At 45.0% G+C, this 21,452-nt stretch overlaps 1 protein-coding gene and 1 long non-coding RNA gene across 10 annotated transcripts in view; one reads left to right on the top strand and one right to left on the bottom strand.

Moving 5' to 3' along the window:
- Positions 1–21,452, bottom strand: part of LOC110970697 (NACHT, LRR and PYD domains-containing protein 12-like) — a 274,641-nt gene that overhangs the window by 116,732 nt on the left and 136,457 nt on the right. For 2 of the 9 annotated variants that reach the window (XR_007943994.1, XR_007943997.1), the window contains one exon: positions 3,534–5,188. The exons of 3 other annotated variants lie outside the window; for them this stretch is intronic. Coding sequence is in view for 4 of the 6 variants with exons in the window: in XM_051952560.1 (XP_051808520.1) it covers positions 5,298–5,307; positions 6,695–6,868; positions 7,496–7,669; positions 8,066–8,239; positions 8,867–9,040 (706 nt within the window). In the remaining 2 variants the exon portion in view is untranslated. Of the gene's footprint in view, positions 1–3,533; positions 5,308–6,480; positions 6,869–7,495; positions 7,670–8,065; positions 8,240–8,866; positions 9,041–14,803; positions 14,893–21,452 lie in introns of those variants that run through there. 4 more of the 9 variants (XM_051952560.1, XM_051952561.1, XM_051952576.1 and 1 more) reach the window with 4 other exon arrangements.
- LOC127535223 (uncharacterized) overlaps positions 6,778–21,452 on the top strand; it is a 133,962-nt gene continuing 119,287 nt past the window's right edge. The window contains exons 1-2 of the long non-coding RNA XR_007944004.1: positions 6,778–6,888; positions 8,393–8,481. This is a non-coding gene — a long non-coding RNA (uncharacterized LOC127535223). The remainder of the gene's footprint in view (positions 6,889–8,392; positions 8,482–21,452) is intronic.

The following is a 21,452-nucleotide window of genomic DNA, read 5'->3' as shown; positions in this document are numbered from 1 at the left end:
GTTGTTTCTGGTTGTTTCTGTCAGAATCGTCGCGCCTCTGTCGTCACTTCGTTACGCCCGCCTTCTGACTCTACACTTCATGGTGATTGGTCCGGCCAGTTTTAGGAGAATCCAGCCTCGAGCCTTATGGAGGGTAACTAGACCCACCCTGGCAGAGAATTAAATTTGTTGCCGTGGGTTGTCTAGCGCGGCTAGGCTAGCTGTCCTCCGGATTATGCGGCCATTAAAGTAAGAGTGAGAAACAGAGAAAGGTTGTCCCCGTGCTTTCCTTAACTCATGCCCGTGAGTATTCCAGTTTATCAAGCTCAGGCTGGAAGAAGGCAGCGTTACAGTAGCATCCTTCGGTTATTCCACCCACTAGCTAGCTGTTTGTCTCTCTTTCTGCATCTTCATTGTCTTTAAAGGTTCAGATTTTACTGTTATCTTTAGGCTTACATTAGCGGTGTTTAAGTTTATCTCATGTGTGTTGTCAGGAAAATCCATCTTTATTTATACTACGTTTTGTCAAATCAGCCACAAATCCATGTTTCCATTCTTTGGGAGAATCTTCATGAAATCATTTTAGTATTAACATTTGTATCGTTTCTACCAGTGTTCCGTTATATTACCAGACATACTAGTCAATCATTATTCTAAACTGTGATCGCTGTTACAAGTTAACAACGTTCCGTCCCAGTAGTTTGAGTTAATTACTGCTCGTGTATGAATAGCATCAGTCATTCTTCTGTCGTTACTGAACCACTTGGTGAGTAACTCCAGCAGAGATCTGACATGATTGTGACAAAACGGTGTAGTGTTCAGCAGCAGATAACATTTTCTGAGCCCAAAACAATGAAGCATCATGAGCTGAATGTGTCTAACAGGCTTTTTCTGCTCTAACTTTGTTCTACTGTCACTGTACAGATTGAGCTCAGAACGTGAATGAAAGCTGATGAACCTCTGAATAAAAGTGACAGTAATATATCAGTAATGGTTGCTGTGTTAGTTCTAACCTCTGGCTGCTACGTTTGGTGTAACTGGTCCGTTTGTTCTCTGTAAACAGAAGCCCAGAGCTCTGGGAGACGAGGAGATGCTGCTTCTGAGGCAGGAAACAGACACAGTGGATGATCTGAATCTGAAGGTAAAATTAGGCACAATAATCAGCAGTAATAGTGCAGTGATCAGTGGTAAAAGTGATGAAACTAAAAGTGGGATACCTTCTTATGATTTACTCAGACTGTATTTTAGATTGCTGAATGTCTGATGCAGCTGAGGGGACGGTCGTCTCTGTTTGGAGAACCAGACATGTAGCTGTGGTTTTCACAAAGGAGCTATCACTGATCTGTCTTTAAATTAATATGTGCAGGTGTAGAATTCCTGCTCCTTCTCTGTGGACTTGTGGCCTTCCAGCTCTGTCCCCGAGTCATCTCCTGGACCTCCATAACCAGGTCCTTCAGCAGCATCTTCTTCTGCACAGACACCAGCATCTGGGCTTCCACGAATATCTGAGCAGACATCTCAGAAGATTCAAACATGATCCAAAGTAACTTCAAATTTTTCCAATTTCATGGCTGTGGGAGTTTTATTTCTGCAGATATTAAACCCTTAAAATCACTTCTCTCTCATTGCTTTTTATTGAGGGTGAAAATACAAATATTCCCACAAAAAAAAAATCCAAAAATATTTTACAGAACTTCCACTTCAGTCCCAAATCAGAAATATGTGGATTCTACACAGGATCTGAGCCGGTGGAGCAGCTTATTTCCTGGATTCTGACTGAACACAGACTTGAAGCTAATTAGACACAAATGTGAAAGTGCTGCAGCCATTTCAAATCCAGCTGTGTCCACTCGTCTTTCAACATCAGTCTCATGATATGAAGCTAGAATTTGACATTTAGTGGGAATCGGTTAGAAAATGGACCAAACCAAGCACTAAAATGGGTCAAATAATAAATGTGGACACTAAACTGTGGGGAATATTCATTTTACATATCTATTAAACTATCATGTTTTTATTGCTTTCTGCTTATTACTTATAATCATTTTAATTACTCTTTTGCTTATCAGTTACAGTCATTTTATTACTTTTTACTTATCACTTATAATCATCATTTTATTACTTTTTACTTATTGCTTATGATCATCATTTTATCACTTTTACTTACAATCATCATATTAATCACTTTTGCTTATTACTCATGATCATCATGTTATTACTTTTATTCATTACTTACAATCATCATTTAATTACTCTTTTACTTATTACTTACATTCATCATTAACCTTCGTTGATCATATTATGTGTGTTTGCAACTTGTATTAACCCTATAATCAAATGTAATAAAGTGCTTAAGAATGCATGTTTGAGTTCTAGCTCATAACCTGGAAAAGTGTTGATCTAAGCAGGTTGTGCAGGTTTCAACATCTAACTTAAAGGAAAGTGTGTTTAAGGTAAATGCTTGATGCTCCACTTGACTAAAGGCTTGTGGTTACAACTGACCTTTCAAAGAGCTGAGGGGAAAACTCTCCCTCTCGCTTCAAACTAACAAACTGAAATAAGAATAGCATCTAGGATGGCAGTTTAGCGAGGACAGGTGACAGTTTTAAATTAAAAGTAAAGAACATCCGTTAAAACTATGCAATATCTGGAAGAAAGAGGGGGGTCTGCGGTTACAGAGATGAGCAACTTGTCACGTACTCAGAGGACAGAGACAGGGCAAAAGGTTCAAACAACAGCTAGATGTTTAAACAAGAATAAAAGTTAAAGTATTAAACCATAAAACAGTATTGGGGAATTAAGATTAAAATATAATGTTCATAAGAAAAATACTTAAAAGAAAATGTAATCAACAATGTCTTAAATTAACAGTAAATTGGGGACAGGCATAGAAATCTTATATTAACCTATGAGGATCCTAGAGTAAAATAGGGATAAGATCAGATTAATCTGCCTTATACAAATAATTAATTTATTGATATTGTTGTACTATTATGAAATATAAATTTAATAAGCTGAATTAATAAAACTCAAAGCTCAGCATAAATTGAGCAAGAAGCTCAGACCTGTTGTCTGCAGAAAGCTGAGTTGTAGTCTGTGTAAAACTCACAGGAAGTCACACCTCAGGCAGGCACATACACACACATGCAAAGTACTCTGATTACAGGGTGAAGACGGCTGTGGTTGGACGAAGACTGAAGACATCCGGCAGTGTGAACCAATCAGAAGACAACAGCTTCTTAGTTAAAAACTCATGTAATAGTTTAGAATTCGCTCTTTGTTGTGAACAGCTGCATGCAGAGGAATATTGTCTTAGTTTAAGTCAGTCTGATGCCAGCTAGATCAACATGGAGTCTGCATGCATGTATTTTCTGTACTATCCAATGCGTTTTTACTAAATATTCTTAAATGAATATTTTGACTCTGGGTCATCCTTGTCTCCGAGTGTTTTTTCCTCATTAACAGTACCAAAGAATCCGCTTTCTGACAAAACCCAAACAAGAAATGCACGTTAAAAACTGTTTGCTTCAATAAAAGTGAATTCAGTCAGAATGTATTTGCAGAAAATCTTTAATACAATCAGGATGGAACACAAAGTGCTTCACAAAGCAAAAGAAGCCACAATAAGCAATCATCCATAAAACTTTTAAAAGAAGGAATGGATAAGAACAGGAGTGAAGGAACGCTGTCAGACATAAATGCAATGAGGAGACGTCAGTGGAGGAAGACAAAAAAAGAGAATAAATGTAGAAATAAAAGGACAAATACATGAAAAAATAAACAGAGAATAAAATAGAACTAACATCAGTTAAAGCCAGACTAAAATCTCCACGTTCTCTGCTGCCCTCAGGTGTTCAGGAAGAACATTCCAGAGATGTGGAACAACAACCAAAGGCTGCCTCACCGTGGGCTTTTCTTCTGACTTTGGCTTTCATTTAAAGACTCTTAGTGGAAGAAGAACCTCCAGGAGCTTTCTGGGGTTCCTCACCATCACCACTGAGGAGGAACCTTCTCACTGTCAAACAGTTCCTGAAGGAACCCCTGAAAATGTTCTTCAGAGAACCATTTTAAGGACTTTCTGCTTCCATTTTAAACTGATTGTAATTAGTTTAAAATAACTAGTTTAGATAATATTGTCTAATTTATTTTCTTGGTTTGAGAAAAAAATAACAATAACAATGAATAGAACTGGAACCCCAACACCTTAAAAGGGTTCTTTGAAGAACCTTTCTGAGGGTTCATTGAAGAAGTGTTTAGAACTCAAAGGATTCCTCCACAGCAGATAAAAGTGATTCTTCTTGGACAGACCAGAGCAATACAAGCGTTTACTCTGGAAAAACTATCTGGACTTTTACACATTTTACTGTTGATTTTTCACATGTTAGAAAAACATGAAAATATGAATAAAATTATTTTTAAAAAAAACAAAACTGACCGAAATTAAGCGTCTCATGTCAAAGAACATTACAAACCTGGAACTGTAATTAATCTCAGAGTTTCCATCTCTGAAGAATATTGAACTGTTGAAATATATTTTACACCAAATTTATCCACATTTCACAAACGTCTCCTTTCATTTAACAGAGACGGTAAAATTTAGCTTTGATTTATTTCTAAAATTAGAAACAATTAATGACACCTCACAGAATAATGTTGGCTCTGAGGTTTTTAAGAATTGCTGATGAAATGACAGATTTCTCATCGAATTCCAGAAGTTACATGAGAAAAACAAACATGATCTGATGTCAAATTAAATGATGGAAAATGAAGTGAGGAGCTCAGAAAGGTCAAAGGATGTTCAGATTAAAAATGAACTCTGAGCTCTAAAAGCTGCTGCTGGACCTTTGAGGACAAAACTGGATTCATCTTCATGATGTGATGAAAACCCAGTAAAATGTGTTTCATTAAACTCTCTCTGGGCTCCAAGGCTTCAGCTGACATGTTTCCAGGACACTTTGTTCTCATCAGCTCAATGTGCTGCAGGTAGAGAAGCTCAACAACTTTGACTGCAGCTGGAAATAGAAAGTCAACTGAAATAGAATCCTGCACCGACACAAACATCCTGAAACTTCCTGCACACTCTGCAACCTGACATCAACCTCCAACAGATCATGTCAACATTAACTGCACTTCTCCATCATTCAGTGTGGAGCTGCAACACTAAACTATACAGTGAGAACAACACACTTTACACTGGTTCCCAGTCCACCTCCCAGTAACATGGTCCATCAGAGTCTCTGCACACCAGCTGCTGCTTCAACATCTGGATCATCAGGACACACTTCATCCTCTCACCACAAACATCGTCCTGATCAGCATCACTCCCATCTGCAGAGAAGAATAAAGATGAGAGGAGATGAATGAGTTTGATCAGCAGCTCATCAGGACTTCAGACGTGTTCAGAGCAGCAGCTTCATGTTAACGTGTTGGAGTGAACACACTGAGCTCCAAGCTCACACACCTGCACACACTGTCAGCATCAGGTGTGTTTCTCTGCACATTTCACTGCAGTCCACAGTGGAAACAAACTGCTGACAGTCATCAAGCTTCATTACTGCACAAACTCTTCACTCATGGATTTACTGCTGCTCCATTTAAACCAACAGTCTCTGAGTGTCCATCAACATCTCATCTGCTCTAGAAAAACTCAGAGTCTGGCAGCAAAGGGACACTAAATATGTTCAAATGCTTCTGGAAGCTTCAAAACCTGCAAAAATACTGAGAGTCAAACAGGACATTTCTAAAATAAAGAGATTTTTAGCAGATTGAAGTAAAGCTAAACAGTCATTTTATGGTCAAACATTAGAAAAGAACAAATTAATATTTGAAGAAAGAAGATTTTTCATCTTGATGTTATTTACACTTCTGGCCTGTTTTTTACATTCACATGAAAGTTCATCATTTTCTGTGATTTTACTACTAATTATCTGAAACCGATATATCATTGAAATATCTATGAAATAACAGTTCAGTTATTTACCATGAATATAATCCTTGATATGCATCATTGTCCCTTCAAATAAGAATGCATATCTGTAAAATATTGATGTTTTTACTGATCTAAATGCAGCAAAAAAAAAAATGTAATTTTAGAGGAAAACATTGTAAAAGAACACACTGATGTTTGTAAAAGTACATTAAGTGAAAGGATTTACAGTTTAATCCTCTTTTTATGGTTTGTGTGTAAATTGACATTTTTTCTGCTGATTATACTCCACATTCTTTGTAATTGAACAAAATGATCCAACATGTGTAAAATGAGAGGAAACGTTGAGAGAATGACTGAATGTAAAGATGCTGCTGTGAAATAAGAGGCTTCAGTCTCACTGATCTCAGAGCTGTGACAAACATCACACTGATCAGCTGATCACTGTTGGAATGAGACAACAAACAGTGAGATCAGATCTGATGGACACTTTGATGAAGGAGGACCACTGTCTCTGCACATCTGGAAGGCTGTCAGCTGGAATTAGCTTTATTTCCTCAACACATCAACAACAGTCGGCTTCACATCCATCAAACACACCATGACAACAAGCTTGTGGCTCCTCTGATTGGCTGACTGCTGTCTCTGTGTTTCTGTCTCCATTCTGCTCTCACAGCTTCACTGAGAAGCTGCAGGTTTACAGGAGACACTGGATCTTTGCTTTGATACTGACTGTGTTTAGTAGAAAACTGCTGGAAGCAGCAGAGACTGATGGAACCTTCTACTGACCTCAGAGCCTTCAGGCTGCAGTCTGGACTCTCCACAAGATCTAACAGATGTTTCACTGATGAATCCTTCAGGTTGTTGTTGCTCAGGTCCAGATGTTCCAGATGTGAGGGGTTGGACTTCAGAGCTGAGACCAGAGAATCACAGCTGATCTCTGACAAACTGCAGTTCTCCAATCTGAATAAAGAATAAAAGATGTGAGTTGAGGAGACAAAGTTCCTGCTTGAAATCATTCAGAGTTTCATCATCAGTTCAGAGCTGAAGAAATCTGGATTTCTATGCATCAAGTCAACCTTAAATCTCCTTCAAATCTTCTTTTCATACATGCAGCTTCATCAATGAGATCTTTTCATTTATTCTACCAGAGGAGAAGCTGCTGGACCTCAGAGGACAAATACATTTGCTTCCAGGACAGAAAGGTGAAAAGCATCTAAAGGCTGAGCAGCAGATAAAGCCACTGTCTTTACTTCAGTCATCTCACAGCTCCAAATGCTGGAAAGGATGAAGGAGAGAGTTTGTGCCACTGGTGAGCTTCCAGTTAAAGTGTTGCAGTGATGTGACACACAACAGGTGCTGACAGGTGAGGAGAGTTCTTCTACTCACTGACTTCTATCAGCTCAGCACAGAGAACTTTAAGGACACTTTAGCTTTGACTCTGGACTGAGTCGAGACTTTATGACTCCCTACTACATTTAAAAAGAAAAACTCTGTGGATGATTCACAGCAGTCATTAAAAGTGATGAGAAAAAAGAAACATTCACCCAAAGATGAGAACTTTGAATCACTGAAAACATGATGTCTGACCTCAGAGTCTTCAGGATGCAGTCTAGACTCTCCACAAAACCACTCAGATGTTTCACTCCTGAATCCTTCAGCTTGTTGTAGCTCAGGTCCAGATGTTCCAGATGTGAGGGGTTGGCCTTCAGAGCTGAGACCAGAGAACCACAGCTGATCTCTGACAAACTGCAGTCCTCCAATCTGAATAAAGAATAAAAGATGTGTATAAAATCACTGATGATCCATCAGATGTGTTCAGGTTCTGAATGTGCAGATCAACATTACTTTGTCCTCATCAATCAGCTTTTCTCTAAAAGCAGCACAGTGACTTTGTCCTTCTCTTATTGTGGATCATCATCATGTCAGCCTTCTACACACATCATCCACATGTCAGCACAACATTCATCCACCTATTCATGTCCACACATCAGTAACATGCTGCATCATCAACAGGATCAGGATCAGTCAAATAAAATTCAACACAAACCAAAGAAATATTTACACTTCATTCACCAAAGTTCTGTTGAACAGAAATGAGCTTCAGTTGTCATTAAACACATCAGATCTACAGCAGTAACAGACAGTCAGTGAACTGACCTCAGAGTCTTCAGGATGCAGTCTGGACTCTCCAGAAAACCACTCAGATGTTTCACTCCTGAATCCTTCAGGTTGTTCCTGCTCAGGTCCAGATGTTCCAGATGTGAGGGGTTGGACTTCAGAGCTGAGACCCGAGAATCACAGCTGATGTCTGACAAACTGCAGTCCTCCAATCTGAATAAAGAATAAAAGATGTGAGTTGAGGAGACAAAGTTCCTGCTTGAAATCATTCAGAGTTTCATCATCAGTTCAGAGCTGCAGAAATCTGGATTCCTATCCATCAAGTCAACCTTAAATCTCCTTCAAATCTTCTTTTCATACGTGCAGCTTCATCAATGAGATCTGTTCATTTATTCTACCAGAGGAGAAGCTGCTGGACCACAGAGGACAAATACATTTGCTTCCAGGACAGAAAGGTGAAAAGCATCTAAAGGCTGAGCAGCAGATAAAGCCACTGTCTTTACTTCAGTCATCTCACAGCTCCAAATGCTGGAAAGGATGAAGGAGAGAGTTTGTGCCACTGGTGAGCTTCCAGTTAAAGTGTTGCAGTGATGTGACACACAACAGGTGCTGACAGGTGAGGAGAGTTCTTCTACTCACTGACTTCTATCAGCTCAGCACAGAGAACTTTAAGGACACTTTAGCTTTGACTCTGGACTGAGTCTAGACTTTATGACTCCCTACTACATTTAAAAAGAAAAACTCTGTGGATGATTCACAGCAGTCATTAAAACTGATGAGAAAAAAGAAATATTCACCCAAAGATGAGAACTTTGAATCACTGAAAACATGATGTCTGACCTCAGAGTCTTCAGGATGCAGTCTGGACTCTCCACAAAACCACTCAGATGTTTCACTCCTGAATCCTTCAGCTTGTTGTAGCTCAGGTCCGGATGTTCCAGATGTGAGGGGTTGGCCTTCAGAGCTGAGACCAGAGAACCACAGCTGATCTCTGACAAACTGCAGTCCTCCAATCTGAATAAAGAATAAAAGATGTGTATAAAATCACTGATGATCCATCAGATGTGTTCAGGTTCTGAATGTGCAGATCAACATTACTTTGTCCTCATCAATCAGCTTTTCTCTAAAAGCAGCACAGTGACTTTGTCCTTCTCTTATTGTGGATCATCATCATGTCAGCCTTCTACACACATCATCCACATGTCAGCACAACATTCATCCACCTATTCATGTCCACACATCAGTAACATCTGCTGACCTCAGTCCACTCTCTCATCAAAGGATCAACATCAACTCTCTTCATTCTTTCATTTATTCCATCACCTTCTTCTGCTTCTGTGGAAATCAGCTTGCTAGCTTTGTCTCCTTCACATCTTCCAGTGTGTCTTCAACAACAGTCACATGTCATCTGTACATTACAGAGGGATTCTGATTCCTGCTGTCCACACTGACTGTCCACTGCTCTCTTCCTAACACAACTCCACTGGAAGGAATCACTTCATCAGCTCAGCTCACACTAACATCAAGCTTCAGCTTCTGACTCACACTAATCAACTTCCACACTGTTGACAACTAAACTCCTCTTTGACTTCCTGAGGCTCCACTGCAGCTCAGCACAAACACTGTGGAAACACAAACATACTGACTGGATGTGTGGAAGTCACACTGCTGAAGCCTCACATCACTTTCACATCAGCTTTACATTCAGACACACAGCAGGACTGTGGATTCTGTCCTCCATCTGGAACTCTGCAGTCAGCTGATCAGGGCATTTATTCACACTTCAACAATCTCAAACATCTTCACACTGTTTTCAGGAAAATACTCTAAATTTATCAACAAAAACTTCAAAAACAAGATTTAAACTGAATATATTGATAAACCATCAACAGTGAACTGACCTGAGAGTCTCCAGTTTACAGTTTGGACTCTGCAGTCCATCACAAAGATGCTTCACTCCTGACTCCCCCAGTCTGTTTCCACTCAGGTCCAGTTTTGTCAGATGGGAGGGGTTGGACTTCAGAGCTGAGGCCACGACTTTATAGTGACTCTCTGAGAATCCGAAACAGTTATAAAGTCTGTAATGAGACATAAATGATAAAACATGTTGTTATGAAAGAGGACACTTTATGTTTCCTTCATGCATTTGACAGCAGAACATCTGGACTGGTCCTGTGGGACATTTACTTCTTCACATCAGTGCTTCAGCTCATCTTCTCTGACTGTTTGACATCAAACTGAATTCTCATCAGCCTCTCTCACACCTGCACACTTTGAATCTTTCTTTGCTTTCATCTGCAGATGGAGGACAGAAGATGGACTTCCATTCAGGCTTCCATACTGTCCACAGTCTGTCAGTGGGATCTGATCCCACGTCTGACTCCACAAAGTTCTCAGGAGAACATCTGGATCAGGAGAACATGTTCTGTCCTGTTTTTACTGGACTCAGGATATTGTGACTGAGTTGAGTTCAGTCAACAGTTCCAGTAGAAAGATGATGATGTCTCTGCTGTGGACCTGCTGCTGTCAGCTTCACCTCCATCACTCAACATTTACAGTCTGCTGTCAAACGCTACACAAACCAAACTGATCACACCTGAACACCATGAATATGAACATCAGGAAATATTCTCCTGTGATGACAGACCACTGAGTCAACTTTAGTCCTCAACGTTCTTTAGAGAGATTCTGAAAAACTTGTTGAGCACAAACACAAAGAACAAACCAGTAAAGTTGAATTATTTCCACCATAATGTCCCACAAACATGTTATCAGGGTTTGTAGCATTAAAAACACAACTCTGAGCTTTGTGTCCATCACATCTCTGGAAACAGTCTGACTTCCAGCATTCTGCTCTGAAATATTCTCACCTCTGAGCATTTCCTGATTCCACTCTTCTCTGCAGCAACAACAACAAAACACCAGAGTTTCTCTGTGAGGAACTGAACATCAGGAAAGATGTCACATCTGGACTCTGGAACCACTTCCTTCTTTAGAACCAACAGCTGACTTCAGATCAATAAAATGCTCCATGACTCAGTCCAACACACTTTGCAGCATCAGTCTTTGTCTGATCAGTAGTTTATGGAGCCTCATGTCCAAGTTAACAAGCTTTAGATAGAAACTGTTGGACAAGAGACTCAATCATTGCACTGATCTCAGGATTATTCTCTACCTGAGAAACCAAATCACTGTTACAGCATAAATATCTAATCGCTGTCACAGAAAGTTATGTTAGACTCTTTACAATATTTAATCAATCCACAACATTTCAAAAACTACTTCTGAGTCTTTTAAAGGGACAAAAACTGAATATTACATGTAACACTAATGACAAAGAACAATATAGTTTCATCAAATAGAACCAAAAAAGCAAAAAACTAAGAACTCAAACTAATTCAGATTCAGTTCACATCAGTGACAGCAAGAATTCCTTCAATCATTTCTGTCAGACTTCAGAAATGTTTGTTAATGACACAGATCTGATGTTAAACTCTGAAGAGGAGAGAAATAATCTGATCAAATCTGTTGATCAGAAAAGATTTCAGGATCTCCTCATGTGATAATAACTTTACTGCTTCACTGAAAACTGTAAAATGTTTCCACATAAAGAACCTCTACAGTTCTTCATGAGTTTCAGCAGATCTGCATGTTTCCTCCATCGGCCAAAGGAAGAACCTCAGAAGAAAAAACTGTTAGATCAAACAATCATTAGAATTAAATAAAAAAAATTGTTCAGACTGCAACAGACTGGCAACCTGTCCAAGGTGTCCCACATTAAGAAGAATGAGATGTTCTAGTGAGAACATCTGAAGAACTGAACTCCTGATCTACTCTGACTGATCATGTTCATCACATCTGGACTCACCGAAACTTTCTGCAGTTCCTCACAGCTGGAATCAGTCTCAGTTTTCCCTCATCTGATGTTCTGTACTTGTCCAGGTCCAACTCTTCCAGAACCTCCTCTGACATCTGCAGCATGTAGGCCAGAGCTGAGCACTGGATCTCAGAGAGTTCCTTCTCTGATCTGTTCTCTGATTGCAGGAACTCTTGGATCTCCTGATGAACTGAGAGATCCTTCATCTCCATCAGACAGTGGAAGATGTTGATGCTTCTGTCTGGAGGTACAAAATAACTGTCCTTTATCTCCTTCAGGTTGTTGATGACTCTCTGGATCATTTCTGGATGGTTCTCTGTCTGACCCAGCAGACCTCCTAAGACTCTCTGGTTGGACTCCAGACAGAGGCCATGAAGGAAACGAACAAACAGGTCCAGGTGACCATTTCTACTTCTGAGGGATTTCTTCATGACTTTGTCCAGGAAAACATCCAGGGATGAGATGTCATCATCATCATCATCACTACAATCACGATCACCATAAAGATCTTTCTGTTCTTCTCCCAGGAACTTCTCCAGAACCTCAGTCTTCCTGTTGGTGTAACAGTGGAACATGTAGACTGCAGCCAGAAAGTCCTGAACGCTCAGATGAACAAAGCAGTAGACTGGTTTCTGGACCATCACACACTCTCTCCTGAAGATCTGGGAACAAACTCCTGACAACACCGAGGCCTCTGTCACATCCAGACCACACTGCTCCAGGTCTTCTTGGTAGAACATGATGTTTCCTTTCTGCAGATGTTCAAAGGCCAGCCTCCCCAGCTTCAGAAGAACTTCCCTGTCGGCCTCCGTCAGCTCCTGTGGACTCGTCTCAGGGCCCTCATGGTACTTCTTCTTCTTCCTCTGTGTCTGAACCAGCAGGAAGTGTGAGAACATGTCAGTCATGGTCTTGGGCAGCTCTCCTCTCTGCTCTGTGGTCAACATGTGCTCCAGAACTGCAGCAGTGATCCAGCAGAACACTGGGAGTCGACACATGATGTGGAGGTTCCTGGATGTCTTCATGTGGGAGATGATTGTTCTGGAGCGCTCTTCATCACTGATCCTCCTCCTGAAGTACTCCTCCTTCTGGACGTCGGTGAAGCCTCGTACTTCAGTTAACCTGTCCACATGTTTAGGAGGGATCTGATTGGCTGCTGCAGGGCGGGAAGTGATCCAGACCAGAGCCGAGGGAAGCAGATTCCCCTCCATGAGGTTGACCAGCAGAACGTCCAGCGATGACTTCTGGCTGACGTCAGACACGACCTTCCTGTTGGTGAAATCCAGTGAAAGTCTGCTTTCATCCAGACCGTCAAAGATGAACAAAAGTTTACAGACAGCCAGCTGCTCTGCCGTCACCTTCTGTAATGTTGGATGGAAAACATGGAGCAGCGTGAGAAGACTGTGCTGCTCATCTCTGATCAAGTTCAGCTCCCTGAACGGAAGCACCACCACCACACTGACGTCTTGGTTTTCTCCGCCCTCTGCCCAGTCCAGAGTGAACTTCAGCACTGAGAAGGTTTTTCCCACGCCGGCCACGCCGTTGGTCAGGACCACTCTGATGGCTCTCTGCTGCTCAGGTAAGGCTTTAAAGATGTCCTGGCACCTGATGGGAGTGTCATGGAGGCTCTTCTTGGAAGCTGTCTCCAGCTGCTCCACCTCATGTTGGACATCAGCCTCTCCACTGTGTCCCTCTGTGATGTAGAGCTCAGTGTAGATCCTGTTGAGGAGGGTTCCACCTCCTGCTTCATCACTTCCTTCAGTCACATGTTCACATCTCCTCCTCAGACTCATCTTATGTTCCTGCAGAACCTCCTGCAGACCAACACCTGCTCACAGACCAGACAAACAATCAGACTCAGCAAACACAAACATCTTTCATGTCTGGACAACACAACAACAAGCTCAGTTTCCACACATCAGTCCACCAGCAGATGTTCAGTCTTACTTTGTCCACAGCTGCTGCTTCTGGATCTTTCTCCACACTGGGGACAGGAGGAGTGTCCTGATGGAGCAGACTGGTCCCAGTATGAGCTGATGCACTGTCTGCAGAACCAGTGTCCACAGCTGCTAGAGACTGGATCCTTCAGGACGTCCTGACACCGAGCACAGCAGGACGGCTGCTCCTCCACACAAACTCCCCTCCTCTTCATCACTCTGTCAACACATTTATTCATCACATCTCACATCATCTGGAGAAAAACATCCACATGTGACTCCACAGAGCAGAAGAGAACAGTAAAAGTGAGGCTACTGTTCTGTCTGAGTTCAGCCGCTAATAAAAAGCTGCTTCCTTTTATTATCAACTCCACTCACTTCTTTTCCCATCAGCTGCCTGATTAAACTCTCACTCATCTGCTGCAGTTTGCTGTTCATACAAACTCAACACTTTGTGCAGCAGCTTCACAGTAACAGCCTTCCATCACAGACAGCTGCTTCTGTTCTTCACTGCTTTACTCACTTTGGCAGCTCAGCTCGGCTCACTTCACTTTAACTCAGAGAACAAATCATGGAGAAACTGTGACAGAGCAGCAGCCTCAGACACACAGCGTTCAGCTTTCATTTAAACATCTGGATCATCAGGACCAGGAACCAATCAAGACCAACCACAACATCAGCTACACATCTGGAGAACATTCTTTCACTCTCAGAGTCTTTACAGTGGCTTCAGCATTGGGCTGAAGATGTTTGAATGTTGGCTGGAAATGGTCAAATCCAGGTTTTCAGCTGTTTTACCACAGAAACACCATCAGAAGTTCTGCTTCTAAAACCCAGACCAGGATCCATCTCAGTCTGAAAGAGTTCTGCATTCTGACCACCGTGACTGTTTCAGCAGAGCATCTTCCTTCATCCTAAAACCTTCATCTTCCATCAGCTCACTTTACAGCAGGAACACTTTCTTACTTTGTGTCTGAGGGTTCAGGTTCTTCACTGAAGTCTGGAGGACGATATTTGGACCCATCACTCTTCATGGACAGACGGCTGGAGGCTGGAAACTCTGATCTCTGTCTGCTGAAACACATGTTTGTTCATCAATTACTGATCAATTCTGAGATGAAAACAGAACAAAGGATTTCTAATTGTGTCACAAAAACATTTTCAACGTTCATTTTAATCTACTGATTAAAATCAACAACATAAAACTGACAGATGGAATCATAAAGGAAACACATTAATAAGTTAGAGACAGTTTTCTTACTTTGTGTCTGAGGGTTCAGGTTCTTTACTGAAGTCTGGAGGACGATATTTGGACTGGTCACTTTTCATGGACAGACGGCTGGAGGATGGAAACTCCTCCTCCTCAGAATCACTCATCTTGTGGACTTCAGTCAGTCTGAGAGGAAAACCAGCAACACTGAGTGTCACATAACAAAGTCTGTTCAAGAGTCACAGTTAGAACTTTCAGATCAGGAAATAAAACACAGAATCCAGAGAGGAACAGAACCAGTCAACAGTCCACCTGGTAAATGAAAAGATCCACAGACAGACAGCTGACTGAGAGACTGACAGGAGAAGAAGGAGAATATTGGACCAACACTCACCTTGTTGTCCTCCTCTGTGAAATGGAGTCTGAACTCACTGAAACTTTTATTGTTTCCTCCCTGAACTCTGTACCTGATCACCTGAGCAGAGCTGCTCCTCCTCTCCAATAAACACAACAGATTAGAGCTGATCCTCACCTGGACTTTATCTTCCTCTTAGTAACTCATTAAACAGACTCTGAACACCAGAGTTTCACTGACACATGCATCAAACTACAAACTCACAACTCCTGCTCAGCGTCCATCACTTGGTGTCGTGACTCCAAACCAAAAAACAAAGTCACTGAGAGGCTAAGTGTGGAAGCATTACACTGTCGACTCGCTGCACAAACCACAAAGCCATTTCTGTGTTTCCAACTGTCCCTACTAATTTCCAACGTCGAACAAATGAGTAAAATAAGGAAAGATGTTCAACATGCTCAGTTTGCAGTTAGATTAGCGGTCAACATAAAACAATGGTTATGACTGTAACTACGGTTCTATGAATCCCGGATGACCGCCAGAGGTGGTGCATAAAGCACTGGATGATCATCCTTACGCTTGCGCAGGTCGAGTATTCATGACAACAAAGTCCCATGTGACCTCCCGGTGACTCACGTGAACCTATATAGTCATGTGACACCGGGAGCTCAGTCCCTCAAGACGCCTCGCAAGCAGGAGATTCCGAGGGACTGGACGCTCTGGCGGTCATCCGGGATTCATAGAACCGTAGTTACAGTCGTAACCATCGTTCTATTTCATCCCTACTGACCGCCAGAGGCGGTGCATAAAGCACTGGATGACATATATCAACAAAGTCCCGAGGAATCCAAGGAAGACAACAGCAAACCATGCCCACCTTATAAAGTAGATGAGTATTGCCGAAGGACCCCGTCCAATTGGTTGGACACCGCCACGTTCACTCTGTAAAACCTCGAGAATGTAGATACCGACGCCCATGATGCAGCCTCACAAATAACATCAAGGGGAACACCGGCCAATGCAGCCCATGAAGTGGACAGACCCCGCGTGGAATGGCATCTCACACCCTCCGGTAGAGACCGCCCCTGCGACAGATAAGCCTGCTTAATAACATCAACAACCCAATGGGCAAGTCTCTGTCTTGACAGAGCCTGGCCCAAGCGAGGTCTGGCATAGCAGACAAATAGTTTGTCAGATTTGCGGACACCCCCGGTGGCCCGTACATACATTTCGAGAGCACGAACAGGACACAGAGGCTCAGACGAAGTCGTAGATCCAAAATGCGCCAGCCGGAGTGGACGTGCAATAGCGGTACCGGTAAGTAGCTTAGGAAGAAAAGAAGCGTCAGGCCAGAGAGTAACACCAGAGCCGTCAGCATTCCACCTGCAGCAGCTGTCATGAACCGACAGGGCCTGCAGTTCCCCAACACGCTTACCCGAATCCATAGCCAACAAAAAGGCAGTCTTCAATGACAGCCATTTCAATTCAGCCCGGTCCAGGGGTTCGAACGGAGTAGCCCGAAGGGACTCCAGCACAAGAGATAAATCCCAAGACGGAGCCACCGGCCGTGTGGGAGGGCGGAGACGGCGAGAACCTTTTAAAAAAGACGACACAGTCTTATCACTGCCAACAGTACAACCATTAAAACCATGATGCCAGCAAGAAATGGCGGCAACATATACCTTAAGGGTAGACGGCGAGCGACCCAGGTTAAAAAGTTCCTGTAAAAACTCCAAGATGAATGGCACAGGGCACCGGACAGCGTCAAGGTTCCTGTTCCGACACCACCTATCAAAAAACATCCATCGGCTGGCATACAACCGCCGAGTAGACGGTGCCTGGGCATTGGCAATAGTGCGGCCTATGTCCCCATCATATTCAGAGAATGAGATCCCGGGCCCTGTAGCAGCCAAGCCCACAGCCGGAGCCGATCTGGATTCGGGTGCAACAACCTCCCCTCGAATTTGGACAGGAGGTCCCTCCTGGACGGCAGGGGCCTCGGCAAGCTGCAGCAGAGCCTGCGCAGCAGCGGAAACCATGTCCTGGCCGGCAAACGATGGCCCTCGTGAAAAACCCTGAGCAGCGTTGGCAAGATTAGCGGAACAGGTGGAAAAGCATACAGGAGAGTTCTGGGCCAATCGTGCGCCAGAGCATCCAGGCCCCGTGGAGCCGTGTTGTCCGCAAGGCTGAACCAGTCGGGACAATGTGTGGACTCCCTGGACGCAAACAGGTCCACTTCGGCCCTGCCGAAGGTCTGCCAGAGATGACACACCACCTCCGGGTGAAGCCTCCATTCCCCCGGTCGAGGCGTCCGCCGGGACAGGAAATCCGCCGACGTGTTCAGCACGCCTGGGATATGCATAGCTCTCAGGCTGGCCAGACGTGGAGCAGCCCAGGTCAGAATCCGCGTGGTGAGCCTCACCAATCCCAGAGACCGGGTGCCCCCCTGGTGATTGATATGGAACACCGCGCTCGTGTTGTCGGACCTCACCAAAACATGCTTGTCCCGTAGACATAGAAGAAAATGCCGCAGCGCCAATTCCACCGCCATCAGCTCCAGAACATTGATATGAAGCCTCTGCTGCCGAGGCGCCCACACGCCTTGAACCATGTGGCCCTGCCATGTCGCTCCCCAACCTCGAAGGGAGGCGTCTGTGTGGACCATCTCCCGGCAAGCTGGAACAGAGCCCATAGGCACCCCCTGAGTGATGAAGTGGCCCCTCCGCCACTGTGAGAGAGATTCGAGACAACGTCGGGACACCCGGAGGCGCCTCTGCCTGTGATCGTGTCGTTCTGGATTGAGGTGCAAGCTGTTTAGCCACATCTGGAGTGGTCGAAGTGACAGTAGACCCAAAGGGACCACCGTCGACGCCGCCACTAACTTCCCCAGTAGGCGAAGATACAGGACATAAGGCGGAGCCCGTCCACGCTGGAACTGCGGGAGCATATGCAAGATATCCCGGACTCTCTGAGGCGAGGGGCAAGCGGTCATGGTCCGTGAGTTCAACACCATACCGAGAAAAGTCGTCACCTGTGTGGGCACCAGGTTGCTCTTCTCCACATTGATGCGCAAGCCTAGAGAGGCCGCATGATCGAGCACAGTTCGAGTATCCTGAACAACTTCTTCGTGAGACGGGGTGCAGATCAGCCAGTCGTCCAGATAGGGCATGATCTTCAAGCCCCGAGCTTGCAGGGGCGACAGAGCCGCAGCAACGCAGCGGGAGAACACTCTGGGCGACAGGGAAAGGCTGAACGGAAGGACGCGGAACTGATAGTGCCGCCCTCGAAAAGCAAACCGAAGGAACCGCCAATGCGGATGCGCAATTGGGACATGAAAATACGCGTCCTTTAAATCTATCGACGTGAACCAGTCCCCTCGGTTGATCGCCTGGAGGACGTGGGGGATGCGCAACGTTTTGAACGGAAGTACTTTTAAAAAGGCGTTCAGACCGCGAAGGTCGAGAACGGGGCGTAAGTCGCCCGTCTTTTTCGGAACAAGGAAGTATCGGGAATAAAAGCCCCCTGGATCCAGCAGGGGGTCCACAGGCACTATAGCACCCTTGGCCAGCAAGGCACCAATTTTGGTTTCCAGTGTCCGTGCCCTGACCGGGTCTTGGATAACGGTGACCTTCACCCGGCCATGAACGGGAGGCCGGCGGCGGAACTGAATACGATAACCGCGGGCCAGTGTGGCGAGTACCCAGGCGTCTGGGGTGTGGGCGGCCCAGAGTCTGAGTTGACCCGGGGTAAAATAGCCAACCGCCGGCCGCAGAGTCTCATCTGCGTGCCCCCTGCCCTCTCGAGGGCTTGGGGGGGCGCTGGTACGACTGTCCAGTCCTCGAGGGGCGGGAAGGCATAGCCGCACCCTGCAACCTCCGTTCGGGAACCGGCCTATAGTCCTGGTGACGGGACTCAACAAAGGGGTTTGATGTGGCCGAGGGGTACCCCCGTGAAGATGACGAGGTAGATCCCAAACCCCCATGGGAAGGCGGACGCGTTCGAAGACCCACCAACTGGCGTCTCGTGCGGTTCGCCTGCGCCGTGCGCTCCAAACAACTCACCAGGAACCACCGGTACACTCCGCAAGGTCCTTCTGCTCGGCTCTGAAAGCGGAGATTGCGCCAACCAAACTTGGCGTCGAGTCTGTACGAGATTGGACATTAGACGCCCAAGCTCCCTAGACATAAGGGCAAAAGCCTGCAGGGAAGCATCCATCAGGCTCCGTGTAGACGGGTCAACGGAGCCCCGATCCAATGACGCCGACAGGCCCAACATGAGATGAGACAGAGAGTTACCGATACGACCCATGCGGGCGCCCATGTCATACGCCTTGCAGAGTAAGTCATCCGTAATCCTACACTGAGGCCGAGGACATCTAGCATTAGTGCGAAGTGTCTCCTCTGGATGCACTATAAGGGACGCAATGGCCAGTTCCACAGCAGGCATACGACCGAGGCCATACTTGTCAGCATCGTGCATAGAAGCCAGTGCACAGCCGTCGGAAGTGTGCCTGGAGAAGGCTTTATTGTCCGTCCAGCAGGCATGTAGCTCCTTCACATACTCCTGAGAAGGAGGAACAGCAAAAGGCATGGAGGCTTGTTGGCGACGGAAGAAGGCGCTGGACTGGGCCTGTTGAGCATGGGGCACATCGAGACCCAAGCGGGTAAGAGCAGTTGCTATAGCTACCGACACGGATTCCTCTCCCGTGCCCAGGGAGCCTGTTGACGCATGAGACCCGGCCTCAGACACCCGGGAACTCAATGTGTCACAATCGTCCTGAAAATGCGTATCGGATGCGGCAACAGAGAGTGCATCATCATGTAAGGGCGGTTCATGTTCATGCGGAACATCGACAGAGCGTCCAGCATCAGACTGAAGATTCTGAAGCAGAGCCTTCATCTGAGCGAGCTCCGATGACAAAGAGTCCACTTTACCGGATAACTCACTCTGAGAGTCCGCCCTCCGCCTCTTCCTCGGCCGATCCTGAGCCTCAGAGGAAGAACGCTTGCCACGCGCCGGGGGTTGGCCGGCCGGCATCTCAGCAGATGAAGAAGCCCAATCAGGGGGATCCTCAAACTCCGCCAGTCGAGCAACCTTCACCGCCCACGGCATAACCATGCAGTCGGTGCAAGAATTGCCGGTGAGGGCATCCCGCAGATGCTCCACACCAAGGCAGGCGGGACACAAAACATGGCCATCCTCCGATTGTAGCGGAGTCAAGCAGTCTTTGCAGCACAGATGCTCCATCAAAGCTTCAACCCAACACTAAAAATAGGGAGGGTTTACACAATCGAGTCAGGTCGAGCAGAAAATGCCACCGGTGACTCTAAAAAAGCGGAGCAGCGGTCACAAACCGGGTCGAGCAGAAAACGCCACTTGCAGTCAGCGACAGCCCCAATATATAAGCCGAAAAAACAGTTCCAAACGACAAAAGAAGACCGCGTAAAACCGTAAAGAGAACTACAGCAAAAGGAAAGCGAGCTGAATGCAGCCATAACCAATACAAACGTAATGAAAACGCGGTTATAAACAGCAAAAGCCAATAAACAGGCCGTAAAGGCAACAAAATAATGAAACAGCACACACAAGGTGGCAAATACAAAGCAAATCTACCGATAGCAAGGCAACAGCGAGAAATAGAGAATGCAACTCACCAGAAGTCGCTGGAGAGACAAAAAAAGTTGTAAACCAGCACTGATTGTGCAGCCCTTGGAGGGCGAGAACACTCGCAGCACCGACCTTACCAGTCACAGGGTTTCCAGCAATAAACAGCGACTGGAGAGTAGTGTAGTCAGCTGAAAACGCTCACAATCACACACACCAAACCTACGCGCAAGAAGGTGAAAAGGGACTGAGCTCCCGGTGTCACATGACTATATAGGTTCACGTGAGTCACCGGGAGGTCACATGTGACTTTGTTGTCATTAATACTCGACCTGCGCAAGCGTAAGGATGATCATCCAGTGCTTTATGCACCGCCTCTGGCGGTCAGTAGGGATGAAATAGAACTCCTCTCCATGCAGCCACCACAGTGAACAGGTGAATATAAT

The sequence above is a fragment of the Acanthochromis polyacanthus genome, chromosome 8 (genome assembly GCF_021347895.1).
Source record: "Acanthochromis polyacanthus isolate Apoly-LR-REF ecotype Palm Island chromosome 8, KAUST_Apoly_ChrSc, whole genome shotgun sequence".
NCBI classification, from domain to species: domain Eukaryota; kingdom Metazoa; phylum Chordata; class Actinopteri; family Pomacentridae; genus Acanthochromis; species Acanthochromis polyacanthus.
The sequence above is the reverse complement of the archived record's forward strand: the minus strand, read 5'-3'. Positions and strand labels throughout refer to the sequence as shown.